A 22,966-nucleotide genomic window follows, 5' to 3' on the forward strand; every position below is an offset into this window, starting at 1 on the left:
ATTTGTTAGTAAATCATTTTTTTCACCGATTATTCTCGGATGACAAGGATAAATATTTGGCGTTTCAGATCAATTGATGATGAATTTTGTGCCATATTCAGTTTTTCCGATACCCAAATGTAATAAAAGGAAAGACCAAACTTAGAAGGAAATTTCGTTCATCTTTTACTTGAATTATATGCAGATGGCCGCGAAGACAATAACCAAGCACCATGAAAGTATTTAAGCCCACAATGGTTTTGTGAGCAAGTATAAATAGCCTTCAACAAAAGCCGAAACCAAGTGCAAAAACTTCCTTCCTCGGGATTTGAGAAGTCGCATGCATTCAACATTTACAAATATTAACAGAACTGAAGCGCCAATGAGCTCCAGGCACCACTGGCACCCCATGTCCTCCCTCCCCAGAGGAGTTCTTCGGTTCGCGTCTCTAACTTGCATTGATGAAAAAGGAAACTGGAGCTCGAAATAGCGTGGAAAGCAGTCAAGTAAAATAGGACATCCAAGTTCTGACCTGCGATGCTTGTAAGCACAGCTGACAACTGCAGATAACTATTTGAGCTATTAGACCTAGAAAGAGGCTGGATTGAAACAGGTGGTGGATAGGAAAACGCATCTTTCCACGGACAGCATCAAGGATTAGTCATAACACCCTGCTGTGCCTTGAGAACGAGCTCTTCAGTTGTGGTGCCAATAATCTCATTAGCACGTCTTAGCGAAACACAAAAATATCGTCCAAGAGAATCCTGTATTCAAAAATTAACTTCCTGATCAAAAGAAACCGATAGCAACTTGCGCACACAGAAGATAGCATAGAAAATTCATGCCTGGTCCAAGGAGTAGGTTTATCCAATAGCAAAAATGTTCTAAAATTCAAAAAATTACTAGACGTGACATTGTTAGCGTGCATGATTTTAAAAAAGGTGTCTTCCAAATGCACCATGTCCAGTTTGATGCTTGACCAAATGGAACTTTTGATCCAATCATCTTTCATATATATAGGTCCATTACCCTATGGTCCTATGTTTTAGTATAACTCCATAAAAACCATCTGCAGGCTCAACAAATTGAAAGACTTTGGTTGGGTAACAGGATCTTTTAACAGCTTATTCAGATGATGCAAAAAAGCCCTGCTTATCCAACTGATCCTTATAGGATGTCTATATGTGAGTGATGTCAACGTCAGTTGTAAGCGTGTGCACGGAAAAGTTTTCATTTTAGCTAAGATAAATTTGCAAATTCCAATTTAGATCTACCAAGTTCAGTCAGGAGAACTGTTTCTTACCCGAGAAACGATGCCCAGCTTCTCCAACTTTTCAACTGCATCATCCACATCAAAATTACAGCTCTCACCAAACTCTTCTTTAATCAGTTGCTCACAACGCAAATCCAAATCCTGTTTCACAGTATAACAAAGTTATACCTAAAAAATGGTGCAGGGAAGATTCTGTCCTCCAATAATCAAGAGCAATAAAAAAAAGAAAGAAAGAGGATGGAGTGGTCCATACCTGCCTAGTAGCTTTGCCCTGTTCCATCAATATAAAGAAGGACATGACAACCTCTTTGACCTAAAAAATGAGTTAATTTAAGCATCTGTTGGTGCATAGTTAACTATAAGACAATCCCCAATCCTGGATGTTGTTCACATATAAGATAGCAATTACTTCATAAAAATCTTCAGAAGCAATTCCTCAATATTTCTGGAGTATACTCTCTGTCCTCACAGAAATGGGGTTCACAGGTTGCAAATATTCTCGCTTCAGTATCAATTTGGTTCTCACTTTTTTTTTAAAAAAAAATGGCATTTCTTTCATCTACATTCATACAGAAGACTCGTCTAGATCTGTATATATGATGAGCGAGAAACATGCTCAGAATCTAAAATGAGTGAATATGAAGCACAAGAAGCCTGATAAAGGTAATTGCATCATTATAATCTAATCCTACTAAAACAGCACATCCACATGAAAAAATTGAGAATTTGTAAATGAAAAGGTGATAGTTTGAATCTTGATTACGAATAAATCTCCAGTCTCCTTTCCCCCACTCCCACTCCCTCTCCCAACTCTGAACAAGAAATGTTATTTTAAAGGGATAACCAAAAAACAAATTAATTAGTCAACTGCATGTTATGAATAGTTACAGCTATCTCCTTCAAAAGAGAGTAGAACCATTGTACACATTATATAGCTCATTGAATAAAACAAAAATGAAATTATTGCAAAGAGCAAAAAAGTGAACATGTTGTATGAAACTCACTTCCTGTTGAATCACATCATCACACAGGTGAAGAAGAGTGCCCTTTCCACTATCTAGTTGTTTATCATACATGGACTGTGTTATTAAGTTCTGATATGAAGCCATATTTTGCTGAAATCTGCATGTAGTTGAAAAAACGATAGCCACATCAGTCATTACTGGCAAAAGAAAAAACTCAAGGAATAAAAGAAAGGAATGAAGGACATTTAAATCAAGAAACACACCACGAGAGAGACAAGCTAAGAAAACATAATCTTGAAATGGGAAGCGACAATAACAGCAAAAATTAGGTGAAGGTGAGTATAAAATCTGAAAAAAGAAATTGCCTTATCCGAATAAACACAAGCCTGGCATTGCATCAATGAGGGAATTTGCAACAAGTCAATCCCCTCCAGCCAGAGTGCATACACCAAATTATGTGCACTCCCAAAAGCATTCCATAAATGAAACGCCAAGGGTAAAATAGCAATTTGAATTAAATTGGCAAGCTGAGTCACGGGTTTAAACTGTTGCAAATCCTTATGAAATTCTGCATAGGTCATAATAGCAGTTATGGGACAGCAAAATAAGATTATACCACCAGTGGGCATTTAGCTAAAGGGTACTCACCCTTATCAAATTTGGGAGAGTGGGAGATGTAGAACCACCAACAAGATCACAAACTAGAGACGCCCCTCTCTGAGAGAAATCTCAATTTTTCTTTCAATGTTCAACATTTAAAACTGCCAATCTAGGTATGGTGCGGCACCCAAACAAATAAAATAGGAAAACCAAAAGGAAACTAAAATAACAAAATTGAAGTTAACATTTCTTTCTAAAATATGCACTCCTAAAAAATCTATTAAGCGGGCCCGCATCAGTGGGCAGGTCTCAAGTTTGAGTCCTGCTCTTGCCACCGTAAGAACCAAAAGAAAAGGGGAAATCAAAGAAAGAAAAGAAGGATGATAACATGTAACAAGGAATGTGCAGAATGCAATCTAAATCTTCCAGCGAACCATTCATTAGATGCACAACCAATTTGCCACATGCAAAGTGATAAAAATTAACACATAAGGACATTCTAGGAATTTAAAAAGGTGAAGAAAGTGAATAGAGAGAGAGGGAGGGAGAGGGAGGGAGACTTAACGTGAAGTATGTTTTAGCACAGTAACCAACAACTGTGGAAAGGACAGCAAAAATGACCCAAAGATCAGCCTTAGGCATCTCAACTGAACCAGACACAGCAACCTGCAAAGAAAGACACGTTGAGTGCATTTGAACAAAATGATTGAAAGCCAGAGTGCAGTCAACTGAAGCAACTTCATTCATAAAACTCACCAGCCCAACTACAGCAGAAACCAGGAACTTGACCCAGTCCATTGGAGTTAACCCTGGGTTTTTCTTTTCAGGCTGTTGAAAAAGGAAATGATGTTTCAACATGAAGTCAAAAGTGGATGTCTTGAATATGGGGCAACAAATAGAAAGTAATATTAAAACTAAGAGAAGCAGAAAGCAGTTAATATCTCACAAGAACTATTTCCAAATCAGCCATTGGAATGTTTTTGAAATGTTTCACGTATATCCCTCGTTCTGTTTTTGATTTTGGAGCTGCTCTCCTGGAAAATTGCCATTCATGTCAATAAATTAGATATCATGATTAATAATAATAAAAAAAAAATATCATGATTAATAATAAAAAAAAAAAACAGTTACGTGATTTCATATAACAAGGAAAGATCCTTAATGAGCATCCTTGATATTTATGGTAAATGTTCTGCCTTATAACATTGTGTGCGCGCGCGCGCGCATGTGCACGTGTGTGCAAGTGTTAGTTGCAAATTGGATCCTTAATGGTTTCTTAACAGAGGTCTAAAAGATGATGAAATGAAATATCGAAGTGAAAACTAGGATTTTTAGGAATGCAGGTCCTAAAGGATAATATGAAGCACACCTTTGATAATTTTCTTGATAAATGAGAATAAGCAAACCTGTAAACGACTATAATCCTATCAAATGTAGGCTCTTGTATTGTAGTCTGTCTCAGCAAATTTTTAACACTGGAGGAGACAAAGTAGAAGTAGGAATGTCATGGCATAAGATAACCAGAAGAGATTCAATACATGCAACTTAAAAAGCACATTTCTCAGGTGTTTGTGACATTGAGTGTATAAAACTAAAATACATGCCTTTTGTCATTCATTATAACATTTTTTGCCACTTTGTCCCAAAAAAAGACATAGTAACTTATTAGATAATATAAATGCAACCATGATTAAGGTCCTATAACAACACACAGATCTAGTGTAAGATTTTCAAGGTTCCAACTTTTGCTTAAATTCCAGCATCTTGACCAGAATGTTGTTTTTGGCTCAACTTAGTATACTTGCAGAACTAAATTACAATTTATATTGAAATTAACTGATATTTGAGTCAGTAAAGAGATTAAAAAATACATGATGCGGAAAAGATGTAATACACTCCTAGGTACTGATCATTTAGTTTCACTTTTCTCAAACTTCTGTTCATGAGAGTGGAAGAGAAACAGAAAGAGAGAGAGAGAGATTTCTTTAATAAAACATGACATAACCTTAAATCCATTTTTTCCAGTCGGATTCTTTCGACAAATAAATCATCCTGATCTTCTTCGGAGTTAAGGTCATCGTTCTTCTTTAAATCTTTCTTATGCGCCCTTGGCTTTCTTGCGAAAATTTTGTCTAGCCTGCAAGCACCATAAAACCCAGAAAGAAATAAAAAAGGAAAGGAATGAATAAAACAATTTAGATTGCCAATCATGAAGGGAACAGTATTCTCATTGAAAGTAAATCACATGCTGTATATCCCTTTTTAATCAGTCACTTCAAGTTTAGGAACATTAATGGCAAACAATTGCATATGTCCATGCTATTTGATCAACAGTGCTGCTGGTAACAATTAAAGCTTGTTAAGAAAATGATATTTTTTTAATTTCATTTGATATGGGTAAATACCATTCATGCATTTGCATATAAAAAGATGCAAACTATTTTAGATCTCGACTCCCTAAAATTATGTCCAGTCATATCTTAGATACAATTAAGTTTTTACATCATGGGCAGGAGATTGCTTACCGAGTTACTCTTAAAAGAGATCCCCAAAGACGTCCAATGAGCATGTCCACTTTCTCCAGGACAAAATAATCAGTTGTTTTATCAATTCCAATCCCACGCCGAAAGATAATGTACTAAAACAAGTGATAATAAAGATTAGATTCCTTGAATGGCATATAATAAGAAAAGAAAACAACTATTTTAAGTATTGTAGTTATCACTTTAAAACCTATCTGCCTTTCATTTAATACATGTCAATTCAGTGAAGAGCATTCAACCACGATAATATGGGACAGAGTCTGATACATTGTGGAATTTATTGCATCACATAGGTCAATACTGGTCAGGTGGCTTAACCTGCACCATTCATCAAGGTTCTAGTTATCAGGAAAAACTGAAACCAAATTCTCTAACCTATGTCACCCAGTAAAGCCATCACCTTCATAAAGACACAAACAAGTTGAAATGAATTATTTGACAATAAGCATAAAATAAAGTTAAGGAGCATAGATCCATACATCCAAAGTTTTACAAAATACATAAATAGATAAACAAAAGGTATCCTTGAAACTGAAATTGCTTTGGATATTTTTTTCGTTACAGTATGACTCCCTGTTGCCGGACTAGCATTTCAGAAACAAGATGATTCATTTCACAAAAGAGGAAGAGTTCACGGGAGTTAAACTGAGCCTGTCACATCATCATCTGAGGATCTTAAAAGCTAATATTTCCATCTGATCCGACATTATGCAAGGCCAGGAAACAGGTTCTGGTACCAAAAACAGTGACTTTATTTCTCATATAGAAAAGAAAATAGCGCAAAATGGCAGAAGCAGAGAAGATATTTGGACACTTACAACTGAAACTGTTTTAGAATTATCTTTTATTTCACAACCCAAGACAACAACAAAGTCAATCACAAAATTATGCTCCATGTAGGTAATGGTATTAGAATTTAGGAAGTTGCTACAACATGTCATTGCTGGAATGTAAATTCAATTGGTTTAGGCAATGTTCCAGGACGATAGTGATCAAAACTTGAGCAAAGTGGAGCATTAAGCGTAAAAGATAATAATGAAACTCATGTCAGCTGTTTGAGACGCGACAATGAAGATGCATTGCTAAGAACAAAATTCACATGAAAGAATTGGCTCTAGGAGTGCAATCCCTCTTCATGGTATAGCTATCCAAAACTGATTCAGATATTTTTAAGCTTTTATAAGACTTAGAAATATTAGTTAACCTTAAACTTTCACAGTTCGCGTCAATTATTTCTAAAATTGAAGTGAAGTGCAAAGTGCAAGCCCTGGTGCAGAAAATCAAAGAAATTTAGAAGTTGCAATGGCAAATATATTGAATAAAATTGCATGCAAGCATAATAAGGGAATGTTTGATAATGCAGTTGCTAGTGCTTATCCATAGTGTTTTTCATCTTTTTGGGTGCTTTTCGAAGGTTTTGACATGTGACCAGGAGCCGACCATTTCACATGCTGCACAGGTATCAAGAGGCTACCAACAGATAAGGGCATGTGCAAAGCGATGTACAGAAACCAACAAATCCCACAAACAGAAACCATAGCTCAAAGAATCAGATAACTGGAGATGGCAGTCATCAAATTATTCCCTGCATCCCCCTTCTCCCAAACACAAGAACAGGGAAAATTTGTGTTGATTGATACTCACAAAGGCAGTCGTGTGCAGAGGTTTTTAAATGATCATGATGTTTTATGTTCAATTTAGTGCAATACCTTATCAGAAAAGTCTGGGAGGTTTTCATGAGGATTATCAGCAAAGTACGTCTTCAAAAGTTTCTTGTCAAGCTGCACAGCAAAAAAAAGGATGGTGGAACAGGAAGATTTGAAGATGAATGAACATATCCATGGGATGCTCACAAAAAATGTTGAAAAAAGCAAGCATCTCTTATAAATGAAATTATTTAAAGGCATGGGATCAAAAACCTTGGATTCATCAACTTTGATAGGAAGATTTAGAAGATATTGTCCAGAGAGTGCAACCTCAATCTCGTCATCACTTGTTATCTTGAAGTTGCTCTTATCCATCACCTTTTTATAGAACAAGTACGAAATTAGAGTTTACAGTGGATTTATTCCCATCTTTGTTTGATTCTTAGCCATGTCTTGCTTAATAACCAATTTGGTTCTCTTGAATTGATTGTAGTTTAAAGTTGCAAAAATGTCCTAGCTTTTTTTCTTTTTCAAAAGAAAAGGCCATCCTTATTCCCTTCTTAACCATTACAACCTCTAATATCCTTTTCTTATGATAGTGTTTTTATTCCATGCATGTCCAAGCCCACCCACCCACCTGACCTGAAACATAAAAAAGACATGAAGAACAAGTGCAATACCTCAAATAAGTAAGTTAGGAAATTCTGTTCAAGTACATCAATTTCAGTAGGAGATAGGTTCTGCTGCTCCAATTTCTTAGCCCCGGACACAGGGTCAAAGAGAGAATACAGTTGCTGGAGACACAATATGAACGTTAAAACATCTTGATTTGACGAAGTTATTGCGATGCATAGTTTGAATAAACACAATGAAAAAATAACCAGTACCATCAAATCTTCAAACTGCAGAAGATACCAAGCTCGTATGGTGTACTCGACTCTCTTACATAGTTTTAGAAACTCCGCCCTGTCAGTGCCATGTTCTGCAAAAACCTTCAAAGACTCAATCAGACAAATGTTACCTGCAAAGGCTAAGCTCATACCCTCTTCCTGTTCTGATTAAATTAGACAGAAAACGCATTCACATTCCCTTTCTTTCGCTTTCGCATCAGAAACAAACTGAAATCTAATCTAATGGACCCAACTATTAGAAAAAATGAGAAAACAAAGGCAACCCATAATTCTACTCCATATATAAATAAAGAAAAACTAAGGAAAGAGATGAAACAGAAACATACCAATGAGGTTGGCCAAGGTCATGATGAGCTTTGGTTTCAGAATTGGGATTACTGATTCCCTTTCCAGTCTGATCACCTCTTTCTTATTCCTCTCCATTCTCCCTCAAAACCAAAACAAATCCAACCCTTCTTCAAACAAACAAAAAAAAAAAACCTGCCTTGTTTTACACCCCTAACCTGTATATATATACTACAAGTGTTGGGGTATTTTAGAAAGAAGATAGTGTCAAGCTAAGGAGATTATGTGCATATAAGCAAAGAATAGGATTTTTTTCTCCTTCTATTTCTTCTTTGGCTTTGGCTTTGGCTTTGGCTTTGGAATCAAAGGCGAAAAAAACCAAGGGGTTGGTATGTTTCGGTTTCTTTCAGTTTTGATAATTAATTTGCCAGTTTCTCATACACACTTCACTTTGCTTAGGCCATTAACTTTCATTGCAAATGTGTCAGGAGCTTATCTTTTAAATTATTTGTATTTATAAATATTTCAAGATAATATTTACAGAAATTAAAAATAATGTAAAACAAGAAAAAATAAAAAATAAAACAGCAGCTCAACAGTAACGTAAAACAGGCCCGACAAAGGCTGTAACCTACTCGTCCTTTACCGGGGGGGGGGATTTCAGTTTCTGATTTTTACTGTAGAGGGACTCGATCGAGACAATTATGAGAATATATGTCAATTATGTTTCGATAAGTATTTTAAATTTTTAATTGAAATCAAATGTTTCAATTATGAGAATATATGTCGTAGGGTTATATATATATATATATATATATATATATATATATATATATATATAATTTAAATTTAAAATAAATTAACTATAAATTATGTAATACAAACATAATGTCAAACAAATATAATTTTAAAATTTAAAATATTTCTAAATAGTCAAAATTAAATAGATCTTTAATTTAAAGTAATTCAACTTAAACAAAATATCAGAATATTATGAAAGGAAAATGTTTTAATACAAATATTTTAAATATAAAGTTAGGTCAATGTTATCAAGGCTAATGAGATGTAAAGCATCTCTTGTTTTGCTCAAATTTCTACAAAGTATAAACATGAAAAAAACAACATGAATATAAATTATATATATTAGTGATAAATCTAATTTTAAAAAATTAATATCATTGATAATGAAAATAATAATAATAATTTTCAATATTATTATTATTATTATCATCATTGTTATTGAAAATAATAATGAAAAAAAACCGTTTATACTTGGATAGTTTAATTAATTAAATTGAACTATGTTTAATTTGATTCAATATCTTTTTAAAACTAGAATGGAACATGTAGAATGAAACTGGAATATTACGACTGAAATTTAGCTGAAAAATTTAGAATAGACTGAAATTTAAAATGAAATAAAAATTATTTTGTTTTTATTTAATTTTTAAATTAATATAAAATATTTTGATATTTTTAAAAGAAACGTAATGGAATGGAATTAATAACCTTTGGTACGAGATGAACGCTGGGCAAAACTAGAAACAAGTCCGCCTGTCCCCTTGTGTTTGTTTGTCTTGTTTTACTTTTGCCCCACTTCACCTTGTGGTGGCAAGCAACCATTTGAAATGGCTGTCGGCAAATGGCAGCCAAGCTTTCTATTCTATGATCGATCATTTGATTGATTGATTTTCGGTTGATTTTTTAATTTGTTTTTTATTGAAATTTAAAATTTTTAATTTAAATTAATTTAAAAAAATTAATATTTAAAAAAACATTTTAAAAAGTTCAAACAAATACAATCTTTGTCCCTGCCCTCTTTATTTTATGTTGAATATTTTCTTTTTATTTTATTTCTTGTTTTAATTTCTACCTGTCACCGTGTTCATTGTGTGTGTGTGTGTGTGTGTTTATCATCGATGTCGGAATAGACAAACGGTCTTAACTCGTACCGTTAAAGTAAACCTGGCAGTGACGAGTTCCAAGATTTTGATTTGATGAAATGTTGAAGACACGAAAACCGTTGACCTCTTTTGTTTTCAATCAAGATTTAGATTTTCACTTTGAATAATTACCAAAAATATTGAGAATCATCTTTTATTTATTTATATATATATATATATATATATATATATGATGGTTTTATCTTTCATGTTAGAAAAACTAAAACTAGCGCTATAAAGGATATTAAAATCTTTTAATAAGATGTACTAGTTATTATCAAATTAATCATATACAAGTAAGTCTTTTTTATATTTCAAAAGCAAAATAAAATGATAAAAATACTTTTAAAAGTAAAAGTTTTAAAACTGGTTTCGAGTGGATTTTGTATTTTTATATTTTTTATAATTATCATGTCAGATGAGTGAAATGATAAAAATATTTTTAAAAATAAAAGTTTTAAAACTGGTTTTCGAGGGGTGATTTTGTATTTTTATATTTTTTATAATTATCATATCAGATAAAAGGTATTTTGATATTTAACTGAACATAGAAAAAAAAAACACTATGAAACAACCAAATACCAATGGAAGTCAAAAAAATAAAAACTAACCTTGATGGGTTTTTTTTTTGTCTTTCCACAAAAATCTTTTCGCTATTATCATGTTAGCTTGGTACAACTGAGTCTTTTCATAGATAAAGAAAATAAAAGGTAGATAATGTGTATGGCTCGCGCTAGTATGAGGGCACCCGTACCCTTCAAGCGGTGCATGCAGTGCCTCCGAGGTCAAAAAATGCTCTCCAGTCATGTTGTTGAAAGCATCGCCGTATTCTCTTTCTTTTTATGGGCGCATATTGGTGATGGGTGGTTGATTTGTCGTCGATGAATTTTTCTTTTTTTTTTCTTTTTCTCCCCCTCCCCCTAAAATGAGAGCATAGTCCTCTTTTTTATGATATATGCTATTAGTCTTTCTCTTCTTCTTCTTCTTTTTTCTTTTCTCTCTCTTTTCCCGTTAAAATGACAACTCAATCCTTTTTGTTGTTAATGTTTCAAATTCAATCTTTATTTTTTTTATTTTTAATTTTTACTCTTGATCCTTTTATGATGTTTTATTTGTTTTCAATTTCATCATTTAATCTCAATTTATCATATATTACTTTTTTTATTTTGTCATAATTCTTTTTATTTCTAAATTTTTTAATTTGTCATCTTGTAAAAGTTTTATTTGTTTTCAGTTTCATCCTTCTATCCAAATTAATGGTATATTATTTTTACCAATTTGATCATTATTTTTTTTTATTTTTCTGAGTCTTTTTGCTATATTTATTTTTCTTTTCAATTTCACCCCTTGATCAAGTATAAAACTTATTTTGTATGTCAATTTTGATCTTTATTTTTTTCAATGTTTTTTTTTGTTTTTCACTAGATGGATTTTCTTTTCAATTTCATCATTCAATAAAATATAAAATTTATTTTATATTATAATTTTGATCCTTATTATTTTAATTGTTATTTTTTGTTTTGAATCCTTTTGTATAATTGAAATTATTTTTTAATATTTAATTAATTAGGAATTCGGCTTTATAATTTTCTGGTTAGGGTTCTTCAAATCTAATGATTTAGGTCACCGTTTTAAATGATTAATACAAATTGATATTTTTTTTATATTATGTTATTTCGATCTCATAATTTGAAATGTGGATTTTATGGAAAAATTATTATTGATGGTTCGAGACCATATATATTGATAAATAAAACTGTTATTTATTTGTTGAATAAATAGATGGCCAAAAAAACCATAACTATACTTAACAATAAAACAATCATAAAAACTCATATACAATGAAGTTTTTTTGTTGACACAAAAAAAAGTAGCAATCTCATTCCTAATAATACAGGACCTGAAGTGGAACAAAAGATATAATATATATATATATATATATATATATATGTTCCATAAAACAAATCTTATTATTTATAATTAAAATAAATAAATTCTTTCTTATTTATGATTCATCAACTCTTTTAACTTGATAATCTAGGTTGACTCACTTTTGATTACCGAGATTACAATTTTTTCATGTTAACTCGAGTTGATCAATGTCAATATCTCAAGTGTTTTTACTTCATTTTATCATTTTGTATTTAATAGTCTAAAAATTAAGCTACATCATTTGTTTATTTTTAAAATTAAAAATTCAATAGGTTTTTGTGATTTTTTTTTGAAAATTTGATCCTGTTTATTTTTATATTATTTGATTAAAATAAAAATAATTTATTTAATCCAATAGTCATATATATATATATATATATTTTCTTGTTTGTCATAGCTATATATTATTTTTTATGAAAAATAAAAATCAGCTCCGCAGCAGAGCGAAGGCACCGGAGAGCATATGATTGGCAAGCTAATCGGTACAATGACTGGCCTCTCCATAAATATGACGACTCCTAACCTGCCACGCTCTTTTCAACAGAAGCCAATTACAACAAACTATATATAATTTTCCACGGTAAACAGTTCATAAAAAATAAATTACATGTAAAAAATTAATATTCAAATAATTTATTTTTATAAATTCTTAAATTTAACTCGAGTTTTAAATGAAATTGTAATTATAATTTGATTTTAAAAATATTTTTAAATATCCACCCTGCAACTCAAAGCCAAGAAGCAGTGGCATCTCTAGTCAGTCCTCCAGCATAAGGGCATAGCACCACCACCGCAGAAGTTCTCATGGATCCGTTCAAGTTATAAGCTTAACCCAGTCCATACATGGAGGCGTCCAAGAGATCATTGTTTTCACCTTGATTCCAGTAGACTCCATGGCAGCTAGATGAAGTTCCTCTACCTGAATACAAATGCCATCTATTTGCGTGGATGAGAAGAATGAGGATCGAAGATGCTCCTGTTCCTCCAGTTCCACATGCCCCAACGAGTACCAAGTGCTCCAAGCGGGATTATGCAAAGAGACAAGTTCAATACTAAGTTAGTGTTTTTGCCTTACAATTATTATTTTAAAAAAATTATTATTTAAATTATTTATTGATTTTTTAAAAAATATTATTTTAATATATTTTTAATTAAAATAATTTTAAAAAACACATTGCATTGTAGTACCAAATATACGGTAAAACCCAGAACACCTAATTCAATAAAGTCAAATAGTGGAAGTCAGTAAATTATAGAAAGTAACATAAAATAAAAACAGTAGAAGTCAGTAAATTATAGAAAAAGAAGCCAAAACATTTAACGATGTGTTCACTAACGTAATTTTTTTTTTAAATGAAAAATTTTAAAAATATTCATTTTTAGAAAGCAAAACTGAATAAAGAAATACATCAAGATTATGAATATTTTTCATAAGAAATTAAAATCATGATTTATAATAATTACCTTAATGTTTTATATTTATAATAATCTAATTGTAGAATAACAATTTTATTTCATTAAAATTATAATTATAATGCTCTCTTTTTTTTTCAATTGAAAAACTATGAAAAACCTCTAAAATATATTTTATAAACATAGTATAAATTCTAAAAAATAGAAAAGTAGTTTTTCAGTTTTTTAAATTTAAAAATATTACATTTGAACAAAAGGCTGTATTTTCTTTTCCTCAACCTTTCAGGAATTTTAAGTATCACTCTGTTTCTAAATAACTTCTAAGCCATCCCTTTTTTTCATTAGGTTCAAGACAGGGAAAATACTTTTTCCCATCAACTTTTCAAAGCAGGTTCAATTTCTCACTAATTAATCTTTTTTTGGTATACAATGTAATGTTTAAAAACTAACATACAATAATAAATATCAAGTTTATATAAATATTGAATTTTAATATAATTACTAAAATATCAATAATCATAAGGTAAATTCATCACCATTTATTATTCAATGCTCCACCCTCATCACATAGGGTATTTGTCGAGGGCATGTGATTTTGAGATTTCTAATAGTGAAACCAACAAGGGAATCGCCCCGAGACAAGACAAACTCCACAAATAAAAGAAGTTGCATTTTTGGTGTAAAATTAAAACAGTCTAACAAAATATAGGATTAAAATTAATTTGAAAGGAAAAAAAAATCACAGCAATTTAAGTTAGATAAAATCAATTCAATGAACAGAGTATTTATTGATAATAAATAAATTGTTTTTTTTTTATAATTAACAAATAAAAGGTTAGAACTTTGAAAATTAAAAACAAAAAGGGTATGCTTCGTCAAAACAAAACAAATCATTTTGTTAAAACCATGTTATTTTTTTACCGAGCTACTTGAGACTACAGCATGGACTTTGAAAAACTCTTGAAAGTAGGGATTGCAAGTAAATTGAGCTTGCAATCAATGAAAGAATCAACCGGTGAATAAAAAACAAAGATGTGAGAGCCTCCAGCCTCCAAATTTATTGAAAGATGTTTCTCGGTCAACAAAGAAAAAAAATGCGACTGGAAACAAAAAATGCAGTGTAACTTACCTACCAGATAGAAGATACCAGAATCTTTTTCGATCCTTCCTTGCCCTTGCTCTCACCTGCCTATCTAACATCTGGATATTTACATGGTGCTTGAATTGGCTCTCGTATAAAGTATGTACAAAAACCTATCTCAGAATTTGTCACAAGCTCCTACACTTCTGCAAACCTTGCAATAAGTTCAAAATTCCCTATAATAGATAACAAGTCACGATTTCCTATGAAGGCACATCTTGTGCTGGCATTTCTTCTCATGATCATAACCTTGTACTTCACCTACCAAAATTGAGGGGGAAAGGATATTCATCGGTTCCACGACCTCAAGTATGGCTTCCCCATTGGATCATGTAAAACAGAATTCTGCGGCAAAGCCATCCATCCTATATCATCGGGCATCAGAGAACTAGCAGTGTCACGCCCGCTAAAGTAATCGAGTGGATGAGCTGGTTGTGGTAAAGCATTACTGACCCTGGGGGTAACCCCGCTCACCATACCATAGGTCCTCGGCAACACAAACTGCTCAGCAGAGCCCACTGAATCTATGGTACCATTTGGATGCTGGTTGGTGAGGCTACCTGAACGTAATTGGTTAATGGGGCTTGCCATATGCAGTTGGTTACACAGGGATAGAACACTAAATAGGCTTTGATCTGCATTACTTCCAATGCTCTGGTTTGTGACACTAACACCACATGCACCATTCCAGTCCCCGCGAACTTGATGCTCCCCAGAGAACCAGTTCTGGGTTAACAAACCATCATCATTTGGATGGGATTGGAGCCGTGCTGGCATGCGAACAGGATTAACATTCCATTCTTGCAGATTGACTAGCGGAGCATGTCCTTGTCTTGGAATCAAGAATCCTCCTCCCTCTGAATAAATGTCCTCTGATATATTTTGTTGCATGTAATCCTCAATGTGATTCTTCTGTCTCTGTTCAAGTGACAGCGAGGACTGAAGCTGCCCCTGGATATGCCCTGTATACTGACCATCTTGCATTATAACATCATTTGGTGATTGAAAATCTAACCCGGTTGGCTTTTGTTCATTATGGTAGGGTAACGTTACCTGACCTTTGAACAAAGATTGAAGCAACCCACTACGATCATGGTTTGGGTAAGAACTGAAAGAACCATCATCAGATTGTCTGTGCAACAAATCTTTTCCAGTTTCCTCTTCATGCACTTCAGATTCCAAATCAATCAACTGGGAGCATTGTTCTTCATTAACTTGATGTGGCAGTGACAATCTACCAGCAGATGTGTATTCATGATTTGCAGTGGAATCATAATATGAGTTGGATATGCTAACTGCTGACCAGACATCTCCACCAGAAGAGAAAGGAACTCCCTGATCAATGGAAGTGTCTCCGATGTGCATGGTCCCTGAGTACTGAGATACATGTGGAGAAGCTTCATCTGAATTAGAGTTCAAATGGACATGATTATTTTCCATATTCATATCTATAGGATTAAGATCCTGGCTAACAGAGAGGGAGGAAAGATGATGCGGGGACTGATTCTGCTGGGAGCCTGAACCAGAATCTCCATAATCAGAAATGCTGGATTCTTCGTTTCTTGATCCATGATCATGCTGATCCTGAAGCACGATTTCATGGTTCTGTTCCTGCTGATCCTGAAGCACGATTTCATGGTTCTGTTCCTGCTGATCCTGAAGCACGATTTCATGGTTCTGTTCCTGCTGATCCTGAAGCACAATTTCATGGTTCTGTTCCTGCTTATCCTGAAAAAACAATGACAAAAAAGCCAAACTTAGAATCAAGTATGGAAGAATGCAACCATCATTCAACAATGAGATTTGGGTTAAACAGGTTCTGATGGTAAGCAGATGATATTAGCTGTATAATTGAGTGATGAGCAAAAAAAAATAAAAGGGTGGGGAGGGGAGGTTGATATGAGGACAGAGAATTAAACCTCCATGTTGGTGTCATGTCGGTCTGCACATTGATCGCTCTGATCCTGAAGCAGAGTCTCATGACCATCTTTCTCCAGATGCTGGTTCAGGAACCAAACAAGTTAAATATAGAATAGGGAAGATTTCTAGGATTTCACTGTCATACAAATTCTGCTGCACTGGACATGCAACAAAATGATACGAGCCCACTAGTCCAGGGCGAAAAGGAAAAATACACAAGGCCAGAATATCAGACCTCCACTGGATATTTTAATTGGCCTTCTATCTCTTCCTCCAAAGATTTGGTTATCTCCTGTCTCTGAAACTGTATCTCTCTCCAGATTGCATGTGCTACAGGAAGATCTTTGTTTGCCAATTGCATCCTACATAAAACAAAATCATATTTTGAGAGAAGAAATCAAACATTTTTGTGCCCGTAAAAAGAAGTGTAGTCCAACAATATACAACTAACCAATGCTCCTGCAACTTCTTCTGTTCCTCTTTCACGAATTCTTCATATGGTTGTACATGCAAAGTATCAAGGTCACCTAACACACAGTTAAGAGACTTAGATTGAATGCTTTTACCAGACTGCTTCATGTTCTTAACAAGTTGGTGCTGCTTCTTGCTTATCTGATATCAAATGCAGGTTATCAGCAAAATCCTTAAAAAGAGAGAAAAATTAAAAACAAGAAGAGGAGAAGAATCACATGTAGTTTCCACATTTCCAACATTTTGCAAATTTCTAACCTTGTTGCTATATGCAAGAGAGAGAGATTATTATCACTTGACTTGGTTACTACTTTAGGTAAACATTGATTGTGGTGGTCACCTAAGTATGCAGGGTAAAAAGTGTGGACACGTAAAACTTGACAAACAGGAGAATTTTATGATGGATGAATCCTGCCATTAAGGTAAAGAATAAATACTAAAGTACTTCATACAAACTAAGAAATACCAAAGACGCCAACCTTCAAGTATGACATATATTTTGCACCGTCACTACGGTGGATGTTGCGCCTGTGTAGCTTGTCTCCTTTTCCAGGTCTTGCATCATCTGAAGCAAGCAACGACTTACTCAGTTTCTCCTTCATGGAGCCTTTCTCACAAATCCTGACACCAAAGGCAACTAGTGAGATTCTTACACAATTGTGCAGGGAATGCAACATAAGATCTAAAAGATCTCCTGCCCATTATGTAATTATTTTTTGGAAAAGAGGCAAGGCCACTGCAAATTGCAACCAGCTAAAGATATTAGCAGCATTGCACCAAAAAGGGAGAAATAAATCATAAAGCTCAGAATAACATTAAGAAAAAGATATTAAGACCAGAATGTCTGCATCAAACCAACCAGCACTTTCCAAAAGCAAATACAGGAGCTACAGGCATCTCAATATATTATTTACTTATCTTGAAGGATGGTGTTGTTGAAGGGGGCGGATACTATGAATTTTATCGGGAGAACAAAAGCACAAGAATAAGAACACGGAAGGCTTTTATGTCTCCACCCTCCATGAAAGAATATAATGAAGCTAATGTTAGCAACAATCATGATAATCAAAACAGGGTTCCAACATGAGCCTGTAGAGGCATAGCCTCGGGAGGATAAGCAGGCTTCTTTAAGAAGGTTGTCAGAAGATAGTAAATCAGAAGAGATGTGTCTCAAACCAAATCAGCTAATTGATATTGTTCTGGGGGAGAGTGATACAGGAATCTAGTAGTGATCCTCAAACAGAGTTTAGATTTTGGTTATCCTTTCAAATTTTCAGAAGCTCTGTAAAGCAAGATATCTAAAAATAACAGAGATATTTTTATCCTTTTTTTTATACTTGTATCTTCACAATGTTTATCTTTCAAAGATTGATGAACACAACAATAAAGGTATTGAACCTTTACAAGCAGGGACCTGTAATGATAGAAACACGAATAAATTTTTAGATTGTATTTCATGGATAGAAGAAGTGTTGGTTTAGAAAATGAAAAAACCTCACTTAATTAAACCTTGGAAAACTTCAAGAAATAACAATCAAATGCATGGCAAGGAAGACTAGCTGAGGAAAGCTTAATTACCTTTTCTGAACCTCTCCACTCTTTGTTAAAGGAGAGTTCTGGGTATCGCTGCTAGATGTTTTCTCCTCTGCAACCAAGGAGCAGGATCCGGATGTCGCCGACTCATTCTCCCCAGTGCCATGAAATTTAGACTCGATATTGCAAGGGGAAATTCTTTTATCTGCATCACTTCTCGACCTCCTTAAAAAAAATAATGTCCAAATGTGAACATAAATATCATATGAAGAAGTCCAAGAGCCTCATTAACTTGATAAAAGACTATGATAAGAAGAAACTGCTGCATAAACTCTTCAAAAATCAAATGCATAATTTGATGACTTAAAACCTTAAAAGTTATCTCCGAACCATTCCAAACAACGTAATGAAGCAATAATAGTATGAAAATACATATTTCAATAGCGAAAAGCAGGAACACAATCAAGTAATCAAAAAGTATGGCGCATGCAAGTGTAATTAGGGAAGCATGAATGAAAAATTATGCATAATTTAAATCCTCCTCAAATTTCCCTTTATTAAAGAATGGATAAAGTGTGCAAATAGTTCACAGAAAAAAAATAAGGGAGTTTGGTGTAATTAGATACAGCAAAACCAAACAACTAATTATAATCAAGTGAATTGAAACATTTGCCATTTTACGCAAGAGAAATCCCCCACAATAATTAACCAGCTTCGCAAATCCAGTAGAACAACTAGTTCAAGTTTCCACCAACTTACATGACATTCCACAACTGTACAGCTCTCAGTTTTTTTTTTTTTCACCTTAATGGGATCAAAATCTTCTTTCCCATTACTACACTATTGAGCATGACATTTTTTAGAGTCTAGGAATGAGTAGTTAAGCATGATAAAGGCAAAACAGCTGAGGAACATGGCTCTGCCAGTACAATGTTTTGCTTCGCTTGCGCATAATACAGAGACTTTATATACAAGGTACAGCATGCAGCAGGTACAAACCTCCATATCTTCTGCAAAATTTCCTTTTCTGGATCCTTGCTGCTTTCCCACATGTCCTTCAACTTCTGCAAACATGTTATCATGCTGCCACAAGCAGAAAACCAATAAATTAAGCAAACATTGTTAACACAGGGAGCACACATCGCCTAAACGGCTTAGTTGAATAATGAAACAAAATCAGAGAAGTATGCCTTACTCAATGTGATAATCTTGTAACTTGGAGTAGAATGCCTTTTTATCAGCCTTTAGATGCTGTTCCTGACAAAGAACCACATCAGGGTGAAGATTACCAGAGCAAAGTGAAGCACCCCTGCAACAACATTTTCCACATAAATAGTCTAATCAAACTTTGAAACAAGATCTTAAGTTCATAATATACAGCTTCAGGAGAAACCACAATAGAGTTCCTAGTTTTTTATTTTAAATTTTCTGATACTAGGAAACCCAAACATATCAGTGTCATGCCAGAAATCAAGAACATGCAAGGCAGTTATAAGATATGAAAACCCCTATATAATATAGAAGAAAGATAAAGCACCGAGAATCAACAAACTTGATGCCACAATACAAAAGATTCAAACCAGTCCATGTTGCCACTGTCAAGCAGCTTTCTTTAGTGTTAAAAATTCAGAACATGACAGTATTTCTCTAAAAAATCAGGAAGTAACAGGAAAGAAAATTCTGTACGGCTAAAAAGCACGAGTATGAATTTTGTTTCTTATATATATATGCTCAAGCCCAAACAAGATGAGATCAGAAGACATTGTTGGAAAGGAGGGAAAGAAAACCTTCAATACCACATGGAAATAGCTTATTAGATAATGGAAGAGAAAACAAAGGATCCCTACATAAAGCCTTGACCAGAGAACACAGGAAAAAAATCAAAATTCATGAGTGCATCTGTATTGCCATATCTCCAAAGAGCTCCAAAAAAGGTCGTGGTTGATCCCCACCCCCCCCCCCCCCCAAAAAAAAAAAAACAAAAAACAAAAAACTAGTATCAAATACCAATACTTACCATCTAAGCAATGGATTTCCAAAATGAAAGTTGTCCCCAGCAAGCAATGCTTCCACAACTTCTTCCGTGCCTAGTCCTGTTGGTAGAAACTGCTTAAGAAAGTTTCTCTCATCTTCCGATAAATGATTCTGCCAAGTCTGCATAAGGTTCCACATAGAGGCATTAAAAAAATATAAAATAAAAACCATAAGCGAGCAAGGAAAAAATATGCACATGAATAATTACAAACAATGATCACAAGTTATAGTCACCTCGTAGGAAAGGACCTCTGCTAAATTCTGCAGCTCAAAAATCTCTCGAGGAACAGCAAAAACATCTGCCAAAGGATTATGATAGTGAAGAACAGAATCAGCAAATGGCATCAAATCTCTCTGACTAATGCCAATTTGCTCCTTTTTGGCAACAACCTTCTTTCTGTTGCCATCCCACTCAAGAGAAATAAGAGATTTTGCATTCTTCGATTTATTCCTTTTCATTCTGTACGGCTCCCGGGAACTACAACCAGCAAGGTTGGCACCATTAAGCCGTTTTCTTCGTTGATCAGCCGCCATTCACCACAGCACAAGATGTCAACAATCAATCCTATCCTCAGTGGAAGATTAAAGCAACATGTTTGAAGTATACCTGTGTAATTATCCACAGGCAAAATACAAAATTACTTCAAATATTAGTTAAATAGTCAATTAATAAACAAGTTCAAAGTTTTATAATGCATTGATAATTGGAAAAATAGTATATAGAATCTAGAAATTCAATGTTTTAATTCAATACAACATTTTATAGATAAAGAATCCGAAATTAAAATAAATCATCCTCATCGAACAATGCAACCCGTGGTGCGAAAATCGAAAAGCCAGACATGTAAAAACCGAGATAAAAAAAAATTAAAAGATAGGTCTTTCGAATTGGAAATAGGAAAAACCCTAAATAATTGAACGGAAAAAATACCTTGAATAGAAACGAGCACCACTCAAATTAAGAGTGAAGGCTGCTTGGTGTGTTAAACGCGCAAGCAAAGCAAGGGAGCGACGAGAGAGGAAAAGAGAGAAACGGAGAGATAATTAAAGCGATAAATAGAGAAGGAGAGAGAGAGGTCTTCTATTTTTTTTTTTCCAGTGCTATCCTCCTCCTCCTTGATTGGCTAGGCTTTTACGAGAGAAAGGGACGCCACAAGAATACGAGAGAGCGACAGGGAGAGATGAGACGAGTGGTGTCCGTGCGGTTTTGTGTAGCCTAGCACTATGAACGGTTGGTTGAACAGGGTGCTAGGAGGTTGAACATTCAACCCTTCATTCGCGCGCTTGGGGCTCGGCTTCGCTTATCCATGGCTCCTCTTAGGCTTAGCCCATCGCGCCCTGCCTTGGGTTCCGGAATCCGTATTGTTTACAAAAATAAAGAGATGGCTGATTAACTTTCTGTCAACTTCAGCCGCTGGTCTTTAAAATTCCTGATTTTAGGGCCTTGAACTGTATTTTTTACGATAATGCAACCCTTCTGTTGTAGTTTATCAAGTTTCGTCCATGAATTTAATTTTTGAGAATTAAAAAGAAGAAGAAGATGTGGAGGCATCTTCCACCCAAATTCTTTCTTTTTAACAAGGATTAGTCTAAATCTCAAGTTTCATCCATAAAATTTATGGTCAAAAAGGAAAGTTCTTAACTTGATTTACTTTGAAAAATCATGAAGAAAAACAATATACGTAACTTCTCTCGTTGCACCTCTCTAGTATAGTAATACCGTCACTCCTTTTTTTCAATAAATTTTTTTTTGAAATCTCTTTAAATTTCTTTATCATGTTTAAAAAAAATATTTTTTTATTTAAAAATACATTAAAATAATATATTTTTATTTTTTATAAATTATTTTTTAATTTAATATATCAAAACAATAAATTAAATAAATAAATTCTTAAAAAACACGTTTCTTTTCTTTAAGAACACCCCTACGAACACGGTATGTCTTTCTAATCCAAGCCAAGGCGGCAAACATGCATACTTTTTAAGAAATTATTAAAAATACTAAAACAACTTAGCTTTTTTACTTTTGAAATTTCATTATCCATAAACTCACGTTTTGCGGCTCATTTACAGTGTATTTTTGCATTTATTATATTTCAGTCCCCTATAATTTGCATAACTTATAATTCAGTCACTACATTTTATTTATTTCAATTCCTTTATTTGAATATAACTTTATGCACTTCATTTACAGATATCATGCCCGCGCGCTGCCGTGGACTTGTGGCATGCTTGTTAGTTATCGTGGACTTATAAAAAAAATTATAAAAAAATTCATATGAAGAAATACCGTTGCAATCTCTAATGTTTTGAAAATAAAAACTGTAAAGATAATTAAAAAAGAAAGAAGTCAGGGCAATGCTAAGATTTCCAAAAA

General features: G+C 33.7%; 2 protein-coding genes across 5 annotated transcripts; both read right to left on the reverse strand.

Moving 5' to 3' along the window:
* Positions 1–143: 143 nt before the first annotated feature.
* On the reverse strand, positions 144–8,676 carry LOC133682841 (uncharacterized). Of its 3 annotated transcripts, none has more exons than XM_062106376.1 (15): positions 8,244–8,676; positions 7,894–7,988; positions 7,687–7,800; positions 7,280–7,384; positions 7,070–7,141; positions 5,343–5,455; positions 4,823–4,954; positions 4,224–4,292; positions 3,764–3,851; positions 3,574–3,645; positions 3,383–3,483; positions 2,257–2,374; positions 1,506–1,565; positions 1,283–1,393; positions 144–743 (listed from the first exon to the last, which is right to left on the reverse strand). In XM_062106376.1, the coding sequence occupies exons 1-15, from the start codon at positions 8,338–8,340 to the stop codon at positions 630–632; spliced, it is 1,461 nt and encodes a 486-aa protein (XP_061962360.1). In that variant the 5' UTR covers positions 8,341–8,676; the 3' UTR covers positions 144–629. The 3 variants fall into 3 exon arrangements, with proteins under 3 accessions (XP_061962360.1, XP_061962362.1, XP_061962361.1); XM_062106378.1 differs by having other exon boundaries at positions 7,894–7,998; XM_062106377.1 differs by lacking the exon at positions 7,280–7,384.
* A 5,834-nt stretch (positions 8,677–14,510) lies between these two features.
* On the reverse strand, positions 14,511–21,809 carry LOC133682416 (uncharacterized). 2 transcript variants are annotated; one of them, XM_062105761.1, is made up of 11 exons: positions 21,521–21,809; positions 20,824–21,196; positions 20,573–20,709; positions 19,751–19,864; positions 19,555–19,638; positions 18,601–18,780; positions 17,502–17,643; positions 17,003–17,163; positions 16,787–16,913; positions 16,551–16,631; positions 14,511–16,323 (listed from the first exon to the last, which is right to left on the reverse strand). In XM_062105761.1, exons 2-11 carry the CDS (start codon positions 21,121–21,123, stop codon positions 14,920–14,922), a joined length of 2,730 nt encoding a protein of 909 aa, XP_061961745.1. In that variant the 5' UTR covers positions 21,124–21,196; positions 21,521–21,809; the 3' UTR covers positions 14,511–14,919. The 2 variants fall into 2 exon arrangements, with proteins under 2 accessions (XP_061961745.1, XP_061961744.1); XM_062105760.1 differs by having other exon boundaries at positions 14,511–16,359; positions 21,521–21,808.
* Between the last annotated feature and the right edge of the window lie 1,157 nt (positions 21,810–22,966).

Source organism: Populus nigra, chromosome 2 (genome assembly GCF_951802175.1).
Source record: "Populus nigra chromosome 2, ddPopNigr1.1, whole genome shotgun sequence".
In the NCBI taxonomy this organism is placed as follows: Eukaryota; Viridiplantae; Streptophyta; class Magnoliopsida; order Malpighiales; family Salicaceae; genus Populus; species Populus nigra.

Bases quoted from the DNA above. Each gene is read 5' to 3' on its own strand.
- LOC133682416 (XM_062105760.1), bottom strand. From the start codon at position 21,123: ATGGCGGCTGATCAACGAAGAAAACGGCTTAATGGTGCCAACCTTGCT. The intron at 19,865-20,572 runs GTAAGTATTGGT...ATGTTGTTGCAG, and splicing joins GGAAATCCATTGCTTAGATG to GGGTGCTTCACTTTGCTCTG. The intron at 17,164-17,501 runs GTTGGCGTCTTT...ATTTGATATCAG, and splicing joins AATATATGTCATACTTGAAG to ATAAGCAAGAAGCAGCACCA.
- LOC133682841 (XM_062106376.1), bottom strand. From the start codon at position 8,340: ATGGAGAGGAATAAGAAAGAGGTGATCAGACTGGAAAGGGAATCAGTA. The intron at 4,293-4,822 runs GTTATGTCATGT...TGTCTCCTCCAG, and splicing joins CTGGAAAAAATGGATTTAAG to TGTTAAAAATTTGCTGAGAC. The intron at 3,852-4,223 runs GTTTGCTTATTC...GCAATTTTCCAG, and splicing joins AGGATTATAGTCGTTTACAG to GAGAGCAGCTCCAAAATCAA.